The 16,754-nt window shown below is 44.9% G+C and overlaps 1 protein-coding gene across 1 annotated transcript in view; it reads left to right on the plus strand.

Annotated features, from left to right (window-relative positions):
* LOC139392379 (tyrosine-protein kinase STYK1-like) overlaps window positions 1-16,754 on the plus strand; it is a 20,725-nt gene continuing 3,971 nt past the window's right edge. Inside the window, exons 1-5 of the mRNA XM_071140336.1 lie at window positions 1-120; window positions 2,163-2,218; window positions 9,678-9,884; window positions 15,576-15,809; window positions 16,227-16,408. Coding sequence (XP_070996437.1) covers window positions 2,164-2,218; window positions 9,678-9,884; window positions 15,576-15,809; window positions 16,227-16,408 — 678 coding nt within the window. The 5' untranslated portion in view covers window positions 1-120; window position 2,163. The remainder of the gene's footprint in view (window positions 121-2,162; window positions 2,219-9,677; window positions 9,885-15,575; window positions 15,810-16,226; window positions 16,409-16,754) is intronic.

Consider the following 16,754-nt stretch of genomic DNA (forward strand, 5'->3'; position numbering starts at 1 on the left):
TCAAAAGTGTGATTCTAGAACTGCTTCTCGTGAGGAGGGGCACTACAGAAGCTTTGGATGCTGAGGACCTAATACCATTACACATCATTGAGACTCAGCCTTACACAGGGAGCATGCCACGTAAGTTGACACAATAAAATTAGTGAATAAAATGTACAGTTTTGGTTCAAATAAAGGGTAGAATACATTGTTGGTTAAAATACGAAGGTGAAATATCCTAAAAGTTCCATGTTTAGTATCATGTGCGGGGTGTGTATGTGTGTGTCGTGTTGTGTTGTGTGTGAGAAATGCATGTCAAAGAGCAATGCAGCCAGACTGGTTGAGTGACACAAACATACTTGGAAAGAGGTGAGGGAGGGAAAACGCAGAAATGCTGTCCGAATGAGCTTCCTAACAACACTAAGTGGAGGAGTGTGCTGTGACGGTGACTCATTAATGTTACCTGAGAACAGTGACAGAAGTAGGTGACAAAACACACCCAAAGTTTCACGATCGAGTTTCACGATCGATTATGAAATAGGATCCCGTGGATGAGAGGGGAACAGGTGACTTTCAACGTGTTGAGTTTGAATAATCCTTTATTTAGACAGGTTGTGATTGATTTTGGTTGTGTTTATGTAGACATGCAGGTTGCCTAGCAGTTAAGAGCGTTTGGGCCAGTAACCGAAAAGTTGCTGGTTTGAATCCCTGAGCAGACTAGCTGAAAAATCTGCTGATGTGCCTTTGAGCAAGGCACTTAACCCTAATTGCTCCTGTAAGTCGCTCTGGATAAGAGCATCTGCTAAATGACTGAAATGTGTTAAAGTAAGGTAAGATGGACATAGCATGGGTGCCAATCTGTTTCTAAGGATGTGATTATAGTATTCAAATCCTAAATATGAATATATAAACAACACAACCTGCGTAACTGATCTGGTTCTCGAGGTGTATTTGATCCCATTTGCCATTTTGAACATTTACCATGGCCCACTCTCTGCCCTCTCAAGTTGATTCAAATTGTAGTTCCATTTGAAAAACAAACGTCCAGAGAGCTGTGACTGGGCCTCTAATTGTTCAATACAACCCGTTGTTGTTTTATCTCTGTGGTGATAAAATGAAAACGGGGGCTGAGTCTGAAATGGCAGCCTGTCCACTATGTAGTGGGAACCCTGGTCAAAAGTTGTCCACTGCAGAAGGAGTAGGGTGCAATTTCAGACACAACACAGTCTCTTCCTACTGTCTAGCCCCTAGTAATTTATTCTCACATTGACCTGCCCTGACCCTGCCAACTTAATTTCAATAGTGATATCCTGTCCACTTTCACTGAATACTAGTCAGCCAGTAAGCCAGCCCGTCTGTCTTAGCATTTTCCAAACGTCATGCTCAAATCATATCAAAATAACTTGAAATAGCGGTGTCATCCGAGACTTAACAATAAAAGTCAGACTTTGTTTGATAATGAGGCCTCTAAATTGTGAAGTTGAGTGTGACATATTGTACTGTGCCCAGATGGGCCAGGCCTATTGGGCAAACAATGCTGCGATACCAACGCACCGGCACGCCCAACCCATCTAGGGTTTTAACGTCTTTAGGACACACATCCCAAATACCAAGCGTGGGTCAACGCTCTAACCTTGCCAAGTTGGTGTCATACTAGACACCCCTTGCTGAGCTATCTATATTGCCTCCTTATGCAGTCATTGTGTGATTGTACTATAGTCATAGTCACGCTACTGCATAACCATTCAGACACTATCAGATCTACCCAGATACCATAGTTACTAGGGTTAATCTAGGGTTAATCTAAGCTCTGCATTCAACAATTGAGATGATATGATAAGAAATACTAGCAGTCAAAAACATACGTACACAGCATAACAAAAACATGTTAAAAATACTTGCATTGTCATTGTTATCAATGGAGGGGGGGGGGGGGTGCAAGACATGCAACATGGAGCGAAATGGAAATTGTTTGTCAAGTATACAAACTGTACAGTCTTTTTCCGTTCTCTGAAGCAGCCATTGATTAGCCTAGATGGAGCTAACAGACGTTCTTACATGTGTCTTGTGTGACAGTGGTGCTGGACACTCCATGCCATGTGTCATTACAGCCGAAGGCTTTATGAGGCTGCTGACCGATGGTAATCTAATGATGATATATCCGTGTGTGTGTTCCTCCTCAGGATGTCATCCTACTCTGATGCCGATAATCAGTGTCAACCGGGGAACACCATCTGTGGTGAGCGCTCCTCTCTCCACTCCTCTCTCCACTCCTCTCTCCACTCCTCTCTACACTCCTCTCTCCACTCCTCTCTCCACTCCTCTCTACACTCCTCTCTACACTCCTCTCTCCACTCCTCTCTCGTTTTCTCCCGTGTCCCCTTGTCCTTCCCCTTCTACATCTCACTGCATGTACGCAAGCTGTTGGGACTCCAAGCCAAAGGCATTGATTGAAAACACTCCATACATTTGGACTCTTTAGAAATCGATAGACAATATTACGGAAATTGCAAGGAAAGGTTTAACCATGTGACAGTTAGCTGTCCACTGATATATTTCTGGTGAGGTGAGTTTTTTGCGATTCTTCCCATCAGTGTAAAAAGTGCGACGTAACATTCTGTCACAAACTGGTTATCCAATTGCTGAGATTGTATTTGTGCTTACACATGATCACCATCACAGTAAATACATTTGATAAATATGGCTATCTCTCTGGGTGGAGACGGTTGTTCCCTTGCCTAACCTTTACCAAACAGAGCTGTAACAAAGGTGTTGCAACCAACACAATAAAGCCACTTCAAACGTCTAGAAAACACCTTGGATACATAGCATAGAAAGCAGCGGAACTGTGAAATAAATATAGATACATGTGAAAATATAGTTAGGAGGGGGCTGGTTTTAGTGGGCACCAAACGCAGGGGGGGAAAAAAGACCTAGACTTGTCCAGTGAGAAACACTCATTTTGTTTCCGCTGCGTGTCCTAATACAATGCTATACAATACAACCTTTTCTGGTCCATTATACAAAGATAAGAGACGTGTGTTGTGTTTGCTGTCACAGTACTCAGATCCACCAGGCACATAAGACAGGCTGGGAGCAGAACAGGGTCAGCCACATTGTCCCCCGCATTGTCAGCCGCAATGCCAGCCGCAGAGCAGGGGAGGCTAGGAGAAAGAGAGTTCAGACTCCCCAGAAGCTTCTAAAAGGAACAAGAGCAGCTGATTGATGATGCATCATGGATCACCTGAAAAGGAATCAAAACCAGATTGTTCAATTCTTATCAATTGGCTTTCAACATTCTAGTGACGTTGTACGGCACAGAGCAGCTTGACTTAGCCAAACAATCAAGGTGTGGTGCAAGCATACTGCACCACCACCCACACCTTTTTCAGTATGCTATTTAAGGAGCACTTAAAGGCCCAGTGCAGTCATGTGATTTTCCTGTGTTTTGAATATATTTGAATATATTTCCAGACTATGAGGTTGTAATAAAATTATGAGAATACCCTTTTAGTGTAAGACCTGTTTGAAAAGATCGGCAGACCGTTTTTTTGGGATGGAGTTTTGGCCTGCCTGGTAACATCACCATGCGGTAAATTAGTTAAGTCTCTCTTCCGGCTTTCACCCCCAGTCTAACGGTCAAGCAGAACGGGCCAATCAGACTATTGGTCGCATCTTACGCAGTCTTTCTTTTCGCAACCCTGCGTCTTGGTCAGAACAGCTCCCCTGGGCAGAATACGCCCACAACTCGCTTCCTTCGTCTGCGACCGGGCTATCTCCTTTTCAGAGTAGCCTCGGGTACCAGCCTCCGCTGTTCTCATCTCAGTTCGCCGAGTCCAGCGTCCCCTCCGCTCAGGCTTTTGTCCAACGTTGCGAGCGCACCTGGAAGAGGGTCAGGTCTGCACTTTGCCGTTATAGGGCGCAGACTGTGAGGGCTGCTAATAAGCGTAGAACTAAGAGTCCTAGATATTGTCGCGGTCAGAGAGTTTGGCTCTCCACTCAGAACCTTCCCCTTAAGACCGCTTCTCGCAAGTTGACCCCGCGGTTCATTGGTCCGTTCCGTATTTCCCAGATCATTAATCCTGTCGCAGTTCGACTTCTTCTTCCGCGATATCTTCGTCGCGTCCACCCGGTCTTCCATGTCTCCTGTGTCAAGCCCGTTCTTCGCGCCCCCGCTCGTCTCCCCCCCCCCCCCCCCATCCTTGTCGAGGGCGCACCCATCTACAGGGTCCGTAGGATTTTGGACATGCGTCCTCGGGGCCGTGGTCATCAGTACCTAGTAGATTGGGAGGGGTACGGTCCTGAGGAGAGGAGTTGGGTTCCCTCTCGGGACGTGCTGGACCGTGCGCTGATCGATGATTTCCTCCGTTGCCGCCAGGTTTCCTCCTCGAGTGCGCCAGGAGGCGCTCGGTGAGTGGGGGGGTACTGTCATGTATTGTCATGTTGTGTCTTGTTCCTGTTCTTTCTCTTCACCCTGTCTCCCTCTGCTGGTCGTATTAGGTTACCTTTTCTTACCCTCCTTCCCCCAGCTGTTCCTTGTCTCCTCTAACTACCTCGTTCACCCCTTTTCCCACCTGTTCCCTTTTTCCCTCTGATTAGGTCTCTATATCTCTCTCTGTTCCTGTTTCTGTCTTTGTCGGATTCTTGTTTGTGTTTCTCATGCCTGAACCAGACTATCGTCGTGTTTGCTGCAACCTTGTCCTGTCCTGTCGGAATCTGCCAGTTCATCTAACCTTGTCCTGTCCTGTTGGAATCTGCCTGTCCATCTGAGCCTACATGTGTTTCGTCATTAAAGAAACCCTGTTTTGTGAATTCGCTTTTGGGTCCTCATTCACGCACCTGACAAGACCAATCAGAGTTCCACATTTCTCTGCCAACAGCATACCACCCTGCATACCACTGCTTCTGAAGCTAAGCAGGGTTGGTCCTGGTCAGTTCCTGGATGGGAGACCAGATGCTGCTGGAAGTGGTGTTGGAGGGCCAGTAGGAGGCACTCTTTCCTCTGGTCTAAAAAAATATATCCGAATGCCCCAGGGTAGTGATTGGGGAAACTGCCCTGTGTAGGGTGCCGTCTTTCGGATGGGACGTTAAACGGGTGTCCTGACTCTCTGAGGTCATTAAAGATCCCATGGCACTTATTGTAAGAGTAGGGGTGTTAACCCCGGTGTCCTGGCTAAATTCCCAATCTGGCCCGTAGGAATGACGAGCACTAAATCACCCCTGACAAACAGTCTGAAACACATTCCTATTGGCATGTAGTGTTCTTGCTACTTCAAGTCTATCCTACTCAAAACAAATCCTAGACCACACCTGTTTGCTTTTAAGTGTCATGTACCACACTGAGTGGACAAAACATTAGGAACACCTTCCTAATATTGAGTTACACTACCTTTTGCCCTCAGAACAGCCGGGGGAATGGATTCTACAAGTGTCGAAAGTGTTCCACAGGGATGCTGGCCCCAATGCTTCCCACAGTTGTGTCAAGTTGGCTGGATGTCTTTTGGGTGGTGGACCATTCTTGATACACATGGGAAACTGTTGATCATGAAAAACCCAGCAGCGTTGCAGTTCTTGACACACTCAAAACGGTGCGCCTGGCACTTACTACCATACCCCGTTCAAAGGCACTTTGTCTTGCCCATTCACCCTCTGAATGGTACACATACACAATCCATGTCTCAATTGTCTCAAGGCTTAAAAATCCTTCTTTAACCTGTCTCCTCCCCTTCATCTACACTGTTTGTGTAGATGAACCATTTCCATTCTATACTTCTTTGGTTCTTTTTCACTTTATTGTTGCCCAATGTGATTCAGAAACGTAGTCTTTTTGCAGCCCAGGGTCAGCTGTAGCAGGTTAGAGGTTAAGAGAAAGATGCACCAGAGTTTACTCTCTCAATTCAATTAAATAAAATGTAAGGGCTTTATTGGCATGGGAAACATATGTTTGCATTGCCAAAGCAAGTGAAATAGATAATAAACAATACAAAAATAACTGTCAACATTACATTTACAAATGTTCCAAATATGGCATTTCAAATGTCATATTATGTACTGTATATACAGTGTTGTAATGACATGCAAATAGGTAAAGTGCAAAAGGGAAATAAATAAACATAAATATAGGTTGTGTTTACAACGGTGTTTGTTCTTCAATGGTTGCCATTTTCTTGTGGCAAAAGGTCACAAATCTTGCTGCTGTGATGGCACACTCCGGTATTCCACCAAATAGATATGGCAATTTATCAAAATTGTATTTGTTTTCGAATTCTTTGTGTGTCTGTGTAATCTGAGGGAAATATGAGTCTCTAATATGGTCATACATTTGGCAGGATGTTAGAAAGTGCAGCTCAGTTTCCACCTCATTATGTGGGCAGTGTGCACATAGCCGGTCTTCTCTTGAGAGCCAGGTCTGCCTTTCTCAATAGCAAGGCTATGCTCACCGAGTCTGTACATACATAGAGATTTCCTTAATTTTGGGTCAGTCACAGTGGTCAGGTGTTCTGCCACTGTGTACTCACTGTTTAGGGCCAAATAGCATTCTAGTTTGCTCTGTTTTTCTTTATATTTCTTTCCAATGTGTCAGGAAATTGTAATTTAGTTTTCTCATGATTTGGTTGGGTTTAATTGTGTTGATGTCCTGGGGCTCTGTGGGGTCTGTTTGTGTTTGTGAACAGAGCCCCAGGACCAGACTGATTAGGGTTCTCTTCTCTCTGCAGGTGATGGCTTTATTATGGACGTTTTGGGAATCACTGCCTTTAGATGGTTGTAGAATTGAAAGTCTCTTTTCTGGATGTTGATAATGAGCGGGTATCAACCTAATTCTGCTGTGCATGCATTATTGGTGTTTTACATTCTACACAGAGGATATTTTCGCAGAATTCTGCATGCAGAGTCTCAATTTGGTGTTTGTCCCATTTTGTGAATTCTTGGTTGGTGAGCGGAGCCCAGACCTCACAACCATGAAGGGCATCGGCTTCGATAACTGAGTATTTTTTTTTTTTAACCAAGTATTTTTTAGCCAGATCCAATTGGTATGTCAAATGTTATGTTCCATTTGATGGCATAGAAGGCCCTTCTTGCCTTGTCTCTCAGACCGTTCACAGCTTTGTGGAAGTTACCTGTGGCGTGTTTTGTGTGCTCTAGGGCAACAGTGTTTGGATGGAATTTGTATTTGTGGTCCTGGCAACTGGACCTTTTTTGGAAAACCATTATTTTTGTCTTACTGAGATTTACTGTCAGGGCCCAGGTCTGACAGAATCTGTGCAGAAGGTCTAGGTGCCAGATCACCAGATCATCAGCAAACAGTAGACATTTGACTTCTGATTCGAGTAGGGTGAGGCCGGGTGCTGCAGACTATTTTAGTGCCCTCACCAATTTGTTGATATATATGTTGAAGAGGGTGGGGCTTAAGTTGTATCCCTGTCTCACCCCCCAGCCCTGTGGAAAGAAATGTGTGTTTTTTGCCAATTTTAACCGCACACTTGTTGTTTTGTGTACATGGATTTTATATTGTTGTATGTTTTCATCCAGCACCACATTCCATCAATTTGTATGGCAGAACCTCATACCAAATTGAGTCAAAAGCTTTGTTTGAAGTCAACAAAGCATGATAAGATTTTGACTTTGTTTTTGTTTATTTGTTTGTCTATTAGGGTGTGCAGGGTGAATATGTGGTCTGTCATACAGTAATTTGGTAAAAAGCCAATTTGACATTTGCTCAGTGCATTGTTTTCACAAAGGAAATGTACAAGTCTGATGTTAATGGATAATGCAGAGGATTTTCCCAAGGTTGCTGTTGACGCATATCCCACAGAGGTTATTGGGGTCAAATTTGTCTCAATTTTTGTCGATTGAGGTTATCAGTTCTTGGTTCCAAATATTGGGGAAGATGCCAGAGCTGAGGGTGATGTTAAAGACTAAGTATAGCCAATTGGAATTTGTGGTTTGTATATTTTATAATTTCATGTACGATACCATCAACACCACAGGCGTTTTTGGGTTGGAGGGTTTGTATTTTAGTTAATTCAATGTAATTGGGGAATCCAGTGGGTTCTGGTAGTCTTTAATATCTGATTCTAAAATGTGTAATTGATCATGTATATGTTTTTGCTGTTTGTTCTTTGTTATAGAGCCAAAAATATTAGAGAAATGGTTTATCCACACACCTTGAGCTGATTTCTGACATGCTGTTCCTTCTTTTTCCGTAGTGTATTTCTGTATTGTTTTAGTGATTCACCATAGTGAAGTTATAGACTCAGGTTTTCTGGTTCTCTATGTTTTTGGTTGGATTGGTTTTTCAATTTCTTTCTTAGGTTTTTGCATTCCTCATCAAATCATTTGTCATTGTTGTTAATTTTCTTAGGTTGTCTGCCTGACATTTTTAGATTCGATAGGGAAGCTAAAAGGTCAAATATACTGCTTAGGCTTTCTACTGCCAGGTTTACACCTTGACTATTACAGTGAACAGTTTTGTCCAGGAAGTTGTCTAAAAGGGATTGAATGTGTTGTTGCCTAATTGATTTTTGGTAGATTTATGCACTACTTTCCTTCCATCTATAGCATTTCTTAATATTGTGCAGTTCCTTTGGCTTTGATGCCTCATGATTGACTATTGCTCCATTCAGGTAGACTGTGATTTTGCTCTGATCTGATAGGTGTGTCAGTGGGCTGACTGTGAATGCTCTGAGAGACTCTGGGTTGAGGTCAGTGATAAAGTACTACTGCCAAGGGATGAGCTGTAGGTGTACCTACCATAGACGTCTCGTCGAAGCCTATCCTTGACCATGTACATACCCAGTGTGCGACAGGGCTGCAGGTGTGACCCATTGTTTTGTCATAGTTATGTCTAGGGGGGCATATTTGGAAGGGAATACTGTTGGCTCCAGGTAGGTGTTTGTCCCCCTGTGTGCTGAGCGTGTCAGGTTCTTGTCCAGTTCTGGCATTTAGGTCACCACAGACTAGTCCCCCTTTAGGACGGAGAAGCTGTCATTGTTAAAGTATGAGTTTTCTAATGGGAGTATATAGGTAGTACACATGAGGACATTTTTCTCTGTTCTTTGTTTCTTTGTTTTATTTTCAGCTTTATGTTCCATAGTGTGTAATGTTGTTTCCGGTTTAGGACCGGACCATTACAGTCAGTGTGAGCATAGGTCCGAAATGGGCGGGGCCTATATAGGGTGTGGCCAGAGATTGTTTGGGGTGGTCTCAGCTGGTTGAGGTGTGGCTGGTGAGGATGTGGTCTGGGTGTAGGTCCTCTTGGCGTGGGTTTTCTGTGTGCAAGTCCTTCGGGAGGGAGTCTTGCAGGTCTGGGAGGGTTTCTCGCTGGTCTGGGTGAGGTGTCCGTTGTTCTGTTGCTCCTGTGTGAGGTGCTGTGGCTTGCGATTGAGGGTGATGTCCTTCAGTGTCCTGGCAAAAGTTGGGATTGCTGCCTTGTAGAGGTGGACCTGGTCGTACAAGGCTGTTCAGGTCCAGGGCGGAGTGGTGGGCCAGGTAGACATTAGGTAGCGTTTGGATCTGTTGCTCTGCTACCTAATGTCTACCTGGTTCATCAGGTTGTTTTTGTGAATTATAATGTGGCTGGGGGACCCAAGTCTGTCCTATGACAACAGCTCCAGGGCATACCTAGTGTTTGGGCACCAGAGTTTAGTCTCTCTCTCTCTCTCTCTCTCTCTCTCTGTCTCTGTCTCTCTCTCTCTCAGAGATCACAGTGTATGAACAGGAAGTGATCATCGTGCCCGTCCTGCTCCTGGCAAGCTTCCTGGTCAGTCTGCTAATCGTTCTCCTGCTGAGGTACTGCACTGGAAAGGAAAACCGCAGACGACCCACAGTAACCCTAGCCCGACCACACAGCACCAGCACGGCAAGCAGACACACACAGAGGAAAAGTACCAGACAGGGCATTGAGGGTAAGTTGGTGTGCACATCAATGTAATGCCAATGAGCTTGACTGATGAGCCAGCATAAGTATCTTACCACTATGTGCAAGTCTCTCTAGACAAATGGCAATGTGTCAATGCTCCAGCTTAACACATCTTTACAAGTTGTGTTGTCAGTTGGGACAGAGAGGACGAGTCGGAAAGGGGAAGCGCGTCAGCGGTCGCATTACTGCCCTAACTAAAGATGAGCACAGTACCCGCCTGCATTTTAATCCCTGCCTACCTAAACTAGTGATTTGTTGGGAGAGTTGTTTGTCTGATTAGGACCCTCCCCTGAATATTTTTTTCTCACCCTTTTCAAATTGTCATATAGAAGCCGACATTCTCCCCAGACCATGTGCTGTTGCTGCCTAGCTTCCCACTGGGCAAACCACATCATTTCAATGTGGAAATGAGGGTAATATTTGGTTGGGACGTTGATCAATGAGATTTCAGCCTTTAATCACTCACTCAAAAAGAAAGCAAGAAGTTTGTTGAATTCCCAATGTATTATCACTATGCTTTCAACCATCTAAAAGCACAACCAATGAAATACAATGTCAGATATTTTGTAATTATACAACAATTTAATATGTCATTACTGTGCAGTTGAGTTTACATTAAAAGTATATAGTGCAAGTGATACACGCTGTTCGAGATTCTGTACAGATTATTATAGCAATTGTAAAGATCTCCACAGACCTGCGACCTTTGCATGCTAACTCAATATTAGGAAGGAGTTCCTAACGTGTGGTATACTCCGTGTAGTTACAAGAGGCTAACCTCAAAATGTGGCCATGGATGCATTACTCATTTTAGGGTTGAATAAATACTGTTACATTAGTTTGTACAATAGCCTTAACTTTAGGCTATTTAGTGTTTTACAAAAGTAATGTTGACTTGTGTTTGGTAGACAGTGTGTAACAGTGTGTAGACAGTGTGTCTTCTTTAGGTGAAGTAGAGTCGGACCAAAATGCAGCGTGGTTGTTCATGGTATTTTAATGAAGAAAAACTATACATGAATAAACTAACAAAACAATAAATGTGCGAAAACCTAAACAGCCTATCTGGTGACAACAAACACAAAGACAGGAACAATCACCCACGAAACACAAAGAATATGGCTGCCTAAATATGGTTCCCAATCAGAGACAACGAAAAACACCTGTCTCTGATTGAGAACTACTCCAGACAGCCATAGACTATGCTAGATACCCCTACTATACTACAAACCCAATACCTAACAAAAACCCCAAGACAAAACACACCACATACAAAACCCACGTCACACCCTGGCCTGACCAAATTACTAAAGAAAACACAAAATACTAAGACCAGGGCGTGACAGAAGGGGAAGCTCGGGACCGAGGGGAAGCTCAGCACCGAGAGGAAGCTCAGCACCGAGAGGAAGCTCAGGCAGGTAGTTGGCTCTGGCAGATCCTGGCTGGCTGGTAGATCCTGGCTGACTGGCAGCTCTGGCTGCTCCATGCTGACTGGCAGTTCTGGCTGATCCATGCTGACTGGCGGCTCTGGCTGCTCCATGCTGACTGGCGGCTCTGGCTGCTCCATGCTGACTGGCGGCTCTGGCTGCTCCATGCTGACTGGCGGCTCTGGCTGCTCCATGCTGACTGGCGGCCCTGGCTGCTCCATGCTGACTGGCGGCCCTGGCTGCTCCATGCTGACTGGCGGCCCTGGCTGCTCCATGCTGACTGGCGGCCCTGGCTGCTCCATGCTGACTGGCGGCCCTGGCTGCTCCATGCTGACTGGCGGCCCTGGCTGCTCCATGCTGACTGGCGGCCCTGGCTGCTCCATGCTGACTGGCGGCCCTGGCTGCTCCATGCTGACTGGCGTCCCTGGCTGCTCCATGCTGACTGGCGGCCCTGGCTGCTCCATGCTGACTGGCGGCCCTGGCTGCTCCATGCAGACTGGCGGCCCTGGCGGCTCCTTGCAGACTGGCGGCCCTGGCGGCTCCTTGCAGACTGGCGGCCCTGGCGGCTCCTTGCAGACTGGCGGCCCTGGCGGCTCCTTGCAGACTGGCGGCCCTGGCGGCTCCTTGCAGACTGGCAGCTCCTTGCAGACTGGCAGCTCCTTGCAGACTGGCAGCTCTGGACAGGCGGGAGACTCCGGCAACGCTGTAGAGGCGGAAGGCTCTGGCAGCGCTAAACAGGCGGGAGACTCCGGCAGCGCTGTAGAGGAGGAAGGCTCTGGCAGCGCTAGATAGGCGGGAGACTCCGGCAGCGCTGGAGAGGAGGAAGGCTCTGGCAGCGCTGGACAGGCGAGGCGCACTGTAGGCCTGATGCATGGTGCTGGCACTGGTGGTACTGGGCCGAGAACACGCACAGGAAGCCTGGTGCGGGGAGCTGCCACCGAAGGGCTGATGCGTGGAGGTGGTACTGGATAGACCGGACCGTGCAGGCGCACTGGAGCTCTTGAGCACCGAGCCTGCCCAACCTTACCTGGTTGAATACTCCCGGTCGCCCTGCCAGTGCGGCGAGGTGGAATAGCCCGCACTGGGCTATGCAGGCGAACCGGGGACACCGAGCGCAAGGCTGGTGCCATGTAAGCCGGCCCAAGGAGACGCACTGGAGACCAGATGCGTAGAGCCGGCTTCATGACATTTGGCTCGATGCTTACTCTAGCCCGGCCGATACGCGGAGCTGGTATGTACCGCACCGGGCTATGCACCCGCACTGGAGACACCGTGCGCACCACAGCATAACACGGTGCCTGCCCGGTCTCTCTAGCCCCCCGGTAAGCACAGGAAGTTTGCACAAGTATCCTACCTGGCGTAGCCATACTCCCTGTGAGCCCCCCCAAGACATTTTTGGGGCTGACTCCCGGGCTTCCTTGCCAACCGTTTTCCCTCGTATCGCCGACTCCTCTCTCCGGCTGCCTCTGCTCTCCTAAGTGCCTCCACCTGTTCCCATGGGAGGCGATCTCTTCCAGCCAGTATCTCCTCCCAAGTGTAACAACCCTTGCCGTCCAAAACGTCTTCCCATGTCAATTCCTCCTTTCGCTGCTCCTGCTGCCGCTGCCTGTCACCACGCCGCTTGGTCCTGTTGTGGTGGGTGATTCTGTAACGGTTTTCTTTAGGTGAAGTAGAGTCGGACCGAAATGCAGCGTGATTGTTCATGGTATTTTAATGAAGAAAAACTATACATGAATAAACTAACAAAACAATAAATGTGCAAACACCTAAACAGCCTATTTGGTGACAACAAACACAAAGACAGGGACAATCACCCACGAAACACTCAAAGAATATGGCTGCCTAAATATGGTTCCCAATCAGAGACAACGAAAAACACCTGTCTCTGATTGAGAACCACTCCAGACAGTCATAGACTATGCTAGATACCCCTACTATACTACAAACCCAATACCTAACAAAAACCCCAAGACAAAACACACCACATACAAAACCCATGTCACACCCTGGCCTGACCAAATTAATAAAGAAAACACAAAATACTAAGACCAGGGCGTGACACAGTGCAGTCAAATATCAACATTTAAAGGATATCTAATGCTTGGATAGGTTCATCTGAGCCACTGGCATAATCCTATTCTTTAACTTTTTTGGTTTAGTTGAAGAACTAAATCCAACATATAATTTGTTAACTTTGTCGACAAGTTAATTGGCTATTTACTGTATTGCAAAAGTTTGGTTGTCCACACAACCAAATATCCACATTTGAAGGAGATGTATCTTTTGTGCCACTGACTTAGTCTGACTTTAACTCCAGCTTCTCTACAAATTAATAGTTGATATATTGCATTAACGTCTACCACTCAACCAAGAATCAAAATTGAAGAATATAACTAAATCACATCAAACTTTATTTAAAGTGTATTTAAAGTTTAATTTTGTGTAATTTCCTTTCTATTCTTTAACTTGTATTTTTGGTTGAGACGGAGACATGAATCCAACATATCAATTATTAATTTGTAGACAAACTGTGACTAAAGGCTGATCAAGTCAGTGGCACAGATGGAACTATTCAAGCAAGAAGATCTCCTTCAAATATTGATATTTGGTTGCGTTGACAACCAAACACAATTCAATATCCAGTTTGTCTACCAATGAATGATTGATATGTTGGGTCTCCATCTCAACCAAAGTTAAAGAATATGACTAAATCTAATCAAACTTGAAATGCACTATTTTTAACTTTGATTTTTAGGTTGAGATAGAGACGCGAATCCAACATATTAATGATTAACTTAAAGGTTGCATTTGAATTCAACCAAAGCTTGAAACCTTAGTCCTATATGTATTGTCTATGTTTTGTTGAACCCTGGGTTGAATTGAAACAATAGCTGTTGATGACATTTCATTTGCTCTGTTAAAACTACCCTTTGGAATGACTTCAATCGCAACAGTGAATATATTTAGTTACGAAGAGGTCTCTCAATAATCATTCTCACAATAGCACATTGATAGGAGACTGTGACAAATATAAAAACTGGGCTTGGTTAAAACCCTGGATGGGAGACCAAATGAATGGTTGTAAATCAACTCTCCAGGACGTAGGACGTGCCCGCCCAGTCTATTGTTTTTTAAAATTCTGATAGTGGATATAACGTTGAAGATCTGACATTGTTTCAAAGGTACAAATTCAACACATTGTAGGATTGTCTATGTTGAAAATTGGTTACAATGATGACCTAATCCTGTGGTTGAAATGTCTTTCCTCAAAACAACAGTTACTTTTTTCAAATCCAGTTCATTTTCAAGTCAGATTCCACATCACAGTACTTTGACAACTTACATTGAAACACTGAAGCACAAGTTTGTGCCCAGTGGGTTACAATGCTCCAAGATCTGAGATATCCAAAACTAACTCTGTACTAGAATTACAGTACAGTAATGAGCATTTACAAACTGTGTAAAACACATACTTGGTCAATTGCTTAAGCACAATGATTGCCATATGGTTCATTTCAAACGTTTAACGTAAATGTTTTCCAAAACTAGACAAACTCCTGCCATATATGCATCTACTGGCATATGGTGTATATATCTACTTTAAAAAGCCTGCATTGGCAGAAACTGATGTTTGTTTTGTAATGCATGAGTTGCATCTCCAGGTCTCTTCTATGCAGTGGTGGGAAAAGTACCCAATTGTCATACTTGAGTAAAAGTAAAGATACCTTAATAGAAAATGACACAAGTAAAAGTGAAAGTCACCCAGTAAAATACTGCTTGAGTAGAAGTCTGAAAGTCTTTGGTTTGAAATATACTGTACTTAAGTATTGAAAGTACATGTAATTGCTAAAATATACTTAGGTATCAAAAGTAAAAGTATAAATAATTAAAAAAAAATCCTTATATTAAGCAAGCCAGACGGCACCATTTTCTTGTTTTTTTATTTATTTACGGATAGCCAGGGGCACACTCCAACACTCAGACATCATTTACAAACGAAGCCTGTGTGTTTTGTGAGTCCACCAGATCAGAGGCAGTAGGGATTTTCTGTTGAGTGTGTGAATTGGACCACTTTCCTGTTACTTTTGGGTGTCGGGGAAAATGTATGGAGTAAAAAGTACCTTATTTTCTTTAGGAATGTAGTGAAGTAAAAGAAAGGTTGAAAAAAAAAATAGTAAAGTACAGATACCCCAAAAACGACTTAAGTAGTACTTGATTTGATATATGTGCAATACCCATCTCATTACCCGCAGCTCCTCCTGAGCTGAACCCTCTGGAGCATGAGGAGTTACCTATGAGCACTCCGGTCCGGCGTGACGCCCTTGCCACGTTGTCTGCCGTACCGGAGACGCACAAAGAGAGACAGCATGGCTCTTTCAACCTGGTCACTCCGCTGCCCCTCTCCTTCCCCGTCAAACCGGACGACTCTGTCACCCTCTACAGGGCAAGGATGGACAACAGAGACGTGGTTCTACGGACACTTAAAGGTAACACGCTTTGGTATTCATTGGAATGGTAAAATCAACGCTCCATTCCAGAGACTGACACTCAGTGCATTGTAAGACCTTGAGGCTTATAAGAGTATAAAACCTGAAATCTTGGGGATGTTGTCTTGTCTTTGTGTTACTATGAAATCTTGTGATCTTTAACTCGATATTCAAATCAAAAGACCTAGTCCAACCCATAACAAAATGGACTAACTTTGCCATGAGTAGCCTACTGCCAGATAAAGGACAAAAACATACAACAGTTTAAGATCAGTTTAAGCAAGGCAAGGTGTAGAATCTCTAATCTTGATAGTATAAGGAGTAGTTATTTGGATGTAAGGTGATTTGTAGATCAGTGATTCTACGCAGTTCGACTGCAATGTAGTTAATCTCAACGTGTACCTTTTCTCACCCCAGAAAAAGCCGATGACAGCAAGCGGCAATCCTTCCTGGGCTTTGCCTCCTTCCTGTCTGAGCTGGGGCCCCACCCCTTTTTGCCTGGTCTGATGGGTGTGGTCTCCCTACGTACCCCCCTCATCACCGTGATGGAGGAACTGGTGCACAGGGACCTGCTGGGGTTCCTATGGAGGTGTCGACAGGTATGGTACTCCCATAGAGTTAGATAGAGGACTCATCGTTATATCTGTGCCATTATAGCGTCTGTGACATGGGCAGCATCATTGAGGCTGCAACCCATAGGAATCCCCACCCAATTTACTACTTGAAAATGGGCGAAGCACGATAGAAGCCCTCAATAGCAATGTCCATGCTAAAATGGCTTAAGTAGGGAGAACACTGATTTATGGAGAGGTAGCCGGCTTGAACTTATCCAGAGAGATGATTGTTTCACCAAAATGTTTTGCTACGGACTGGAGTATACTGAACACTACCCTGATATGTTAGGAAACGGCCCAAACTAGAGATCTGCCCGCACAACTTTTACGT

The sequence above is a fragment of the Oncorhynchus clarkii genome, chromosome 32 (assembly GCF_045791955.1).
Source record: "Oncorhynchus clarkii lewisi isolate Uvic-CL-2024 chromosome 32, UVic_Ocla_1.0, whole genome shotgun sequence".
NCBI classification, from domain to species: domain Eukaryota; kingdom Metazoa; phylum Chordata; class Actinopteri; order Salmoniformes; family Salmonidae; genus Oncorhynchus; species Oncorhynchus clarkii.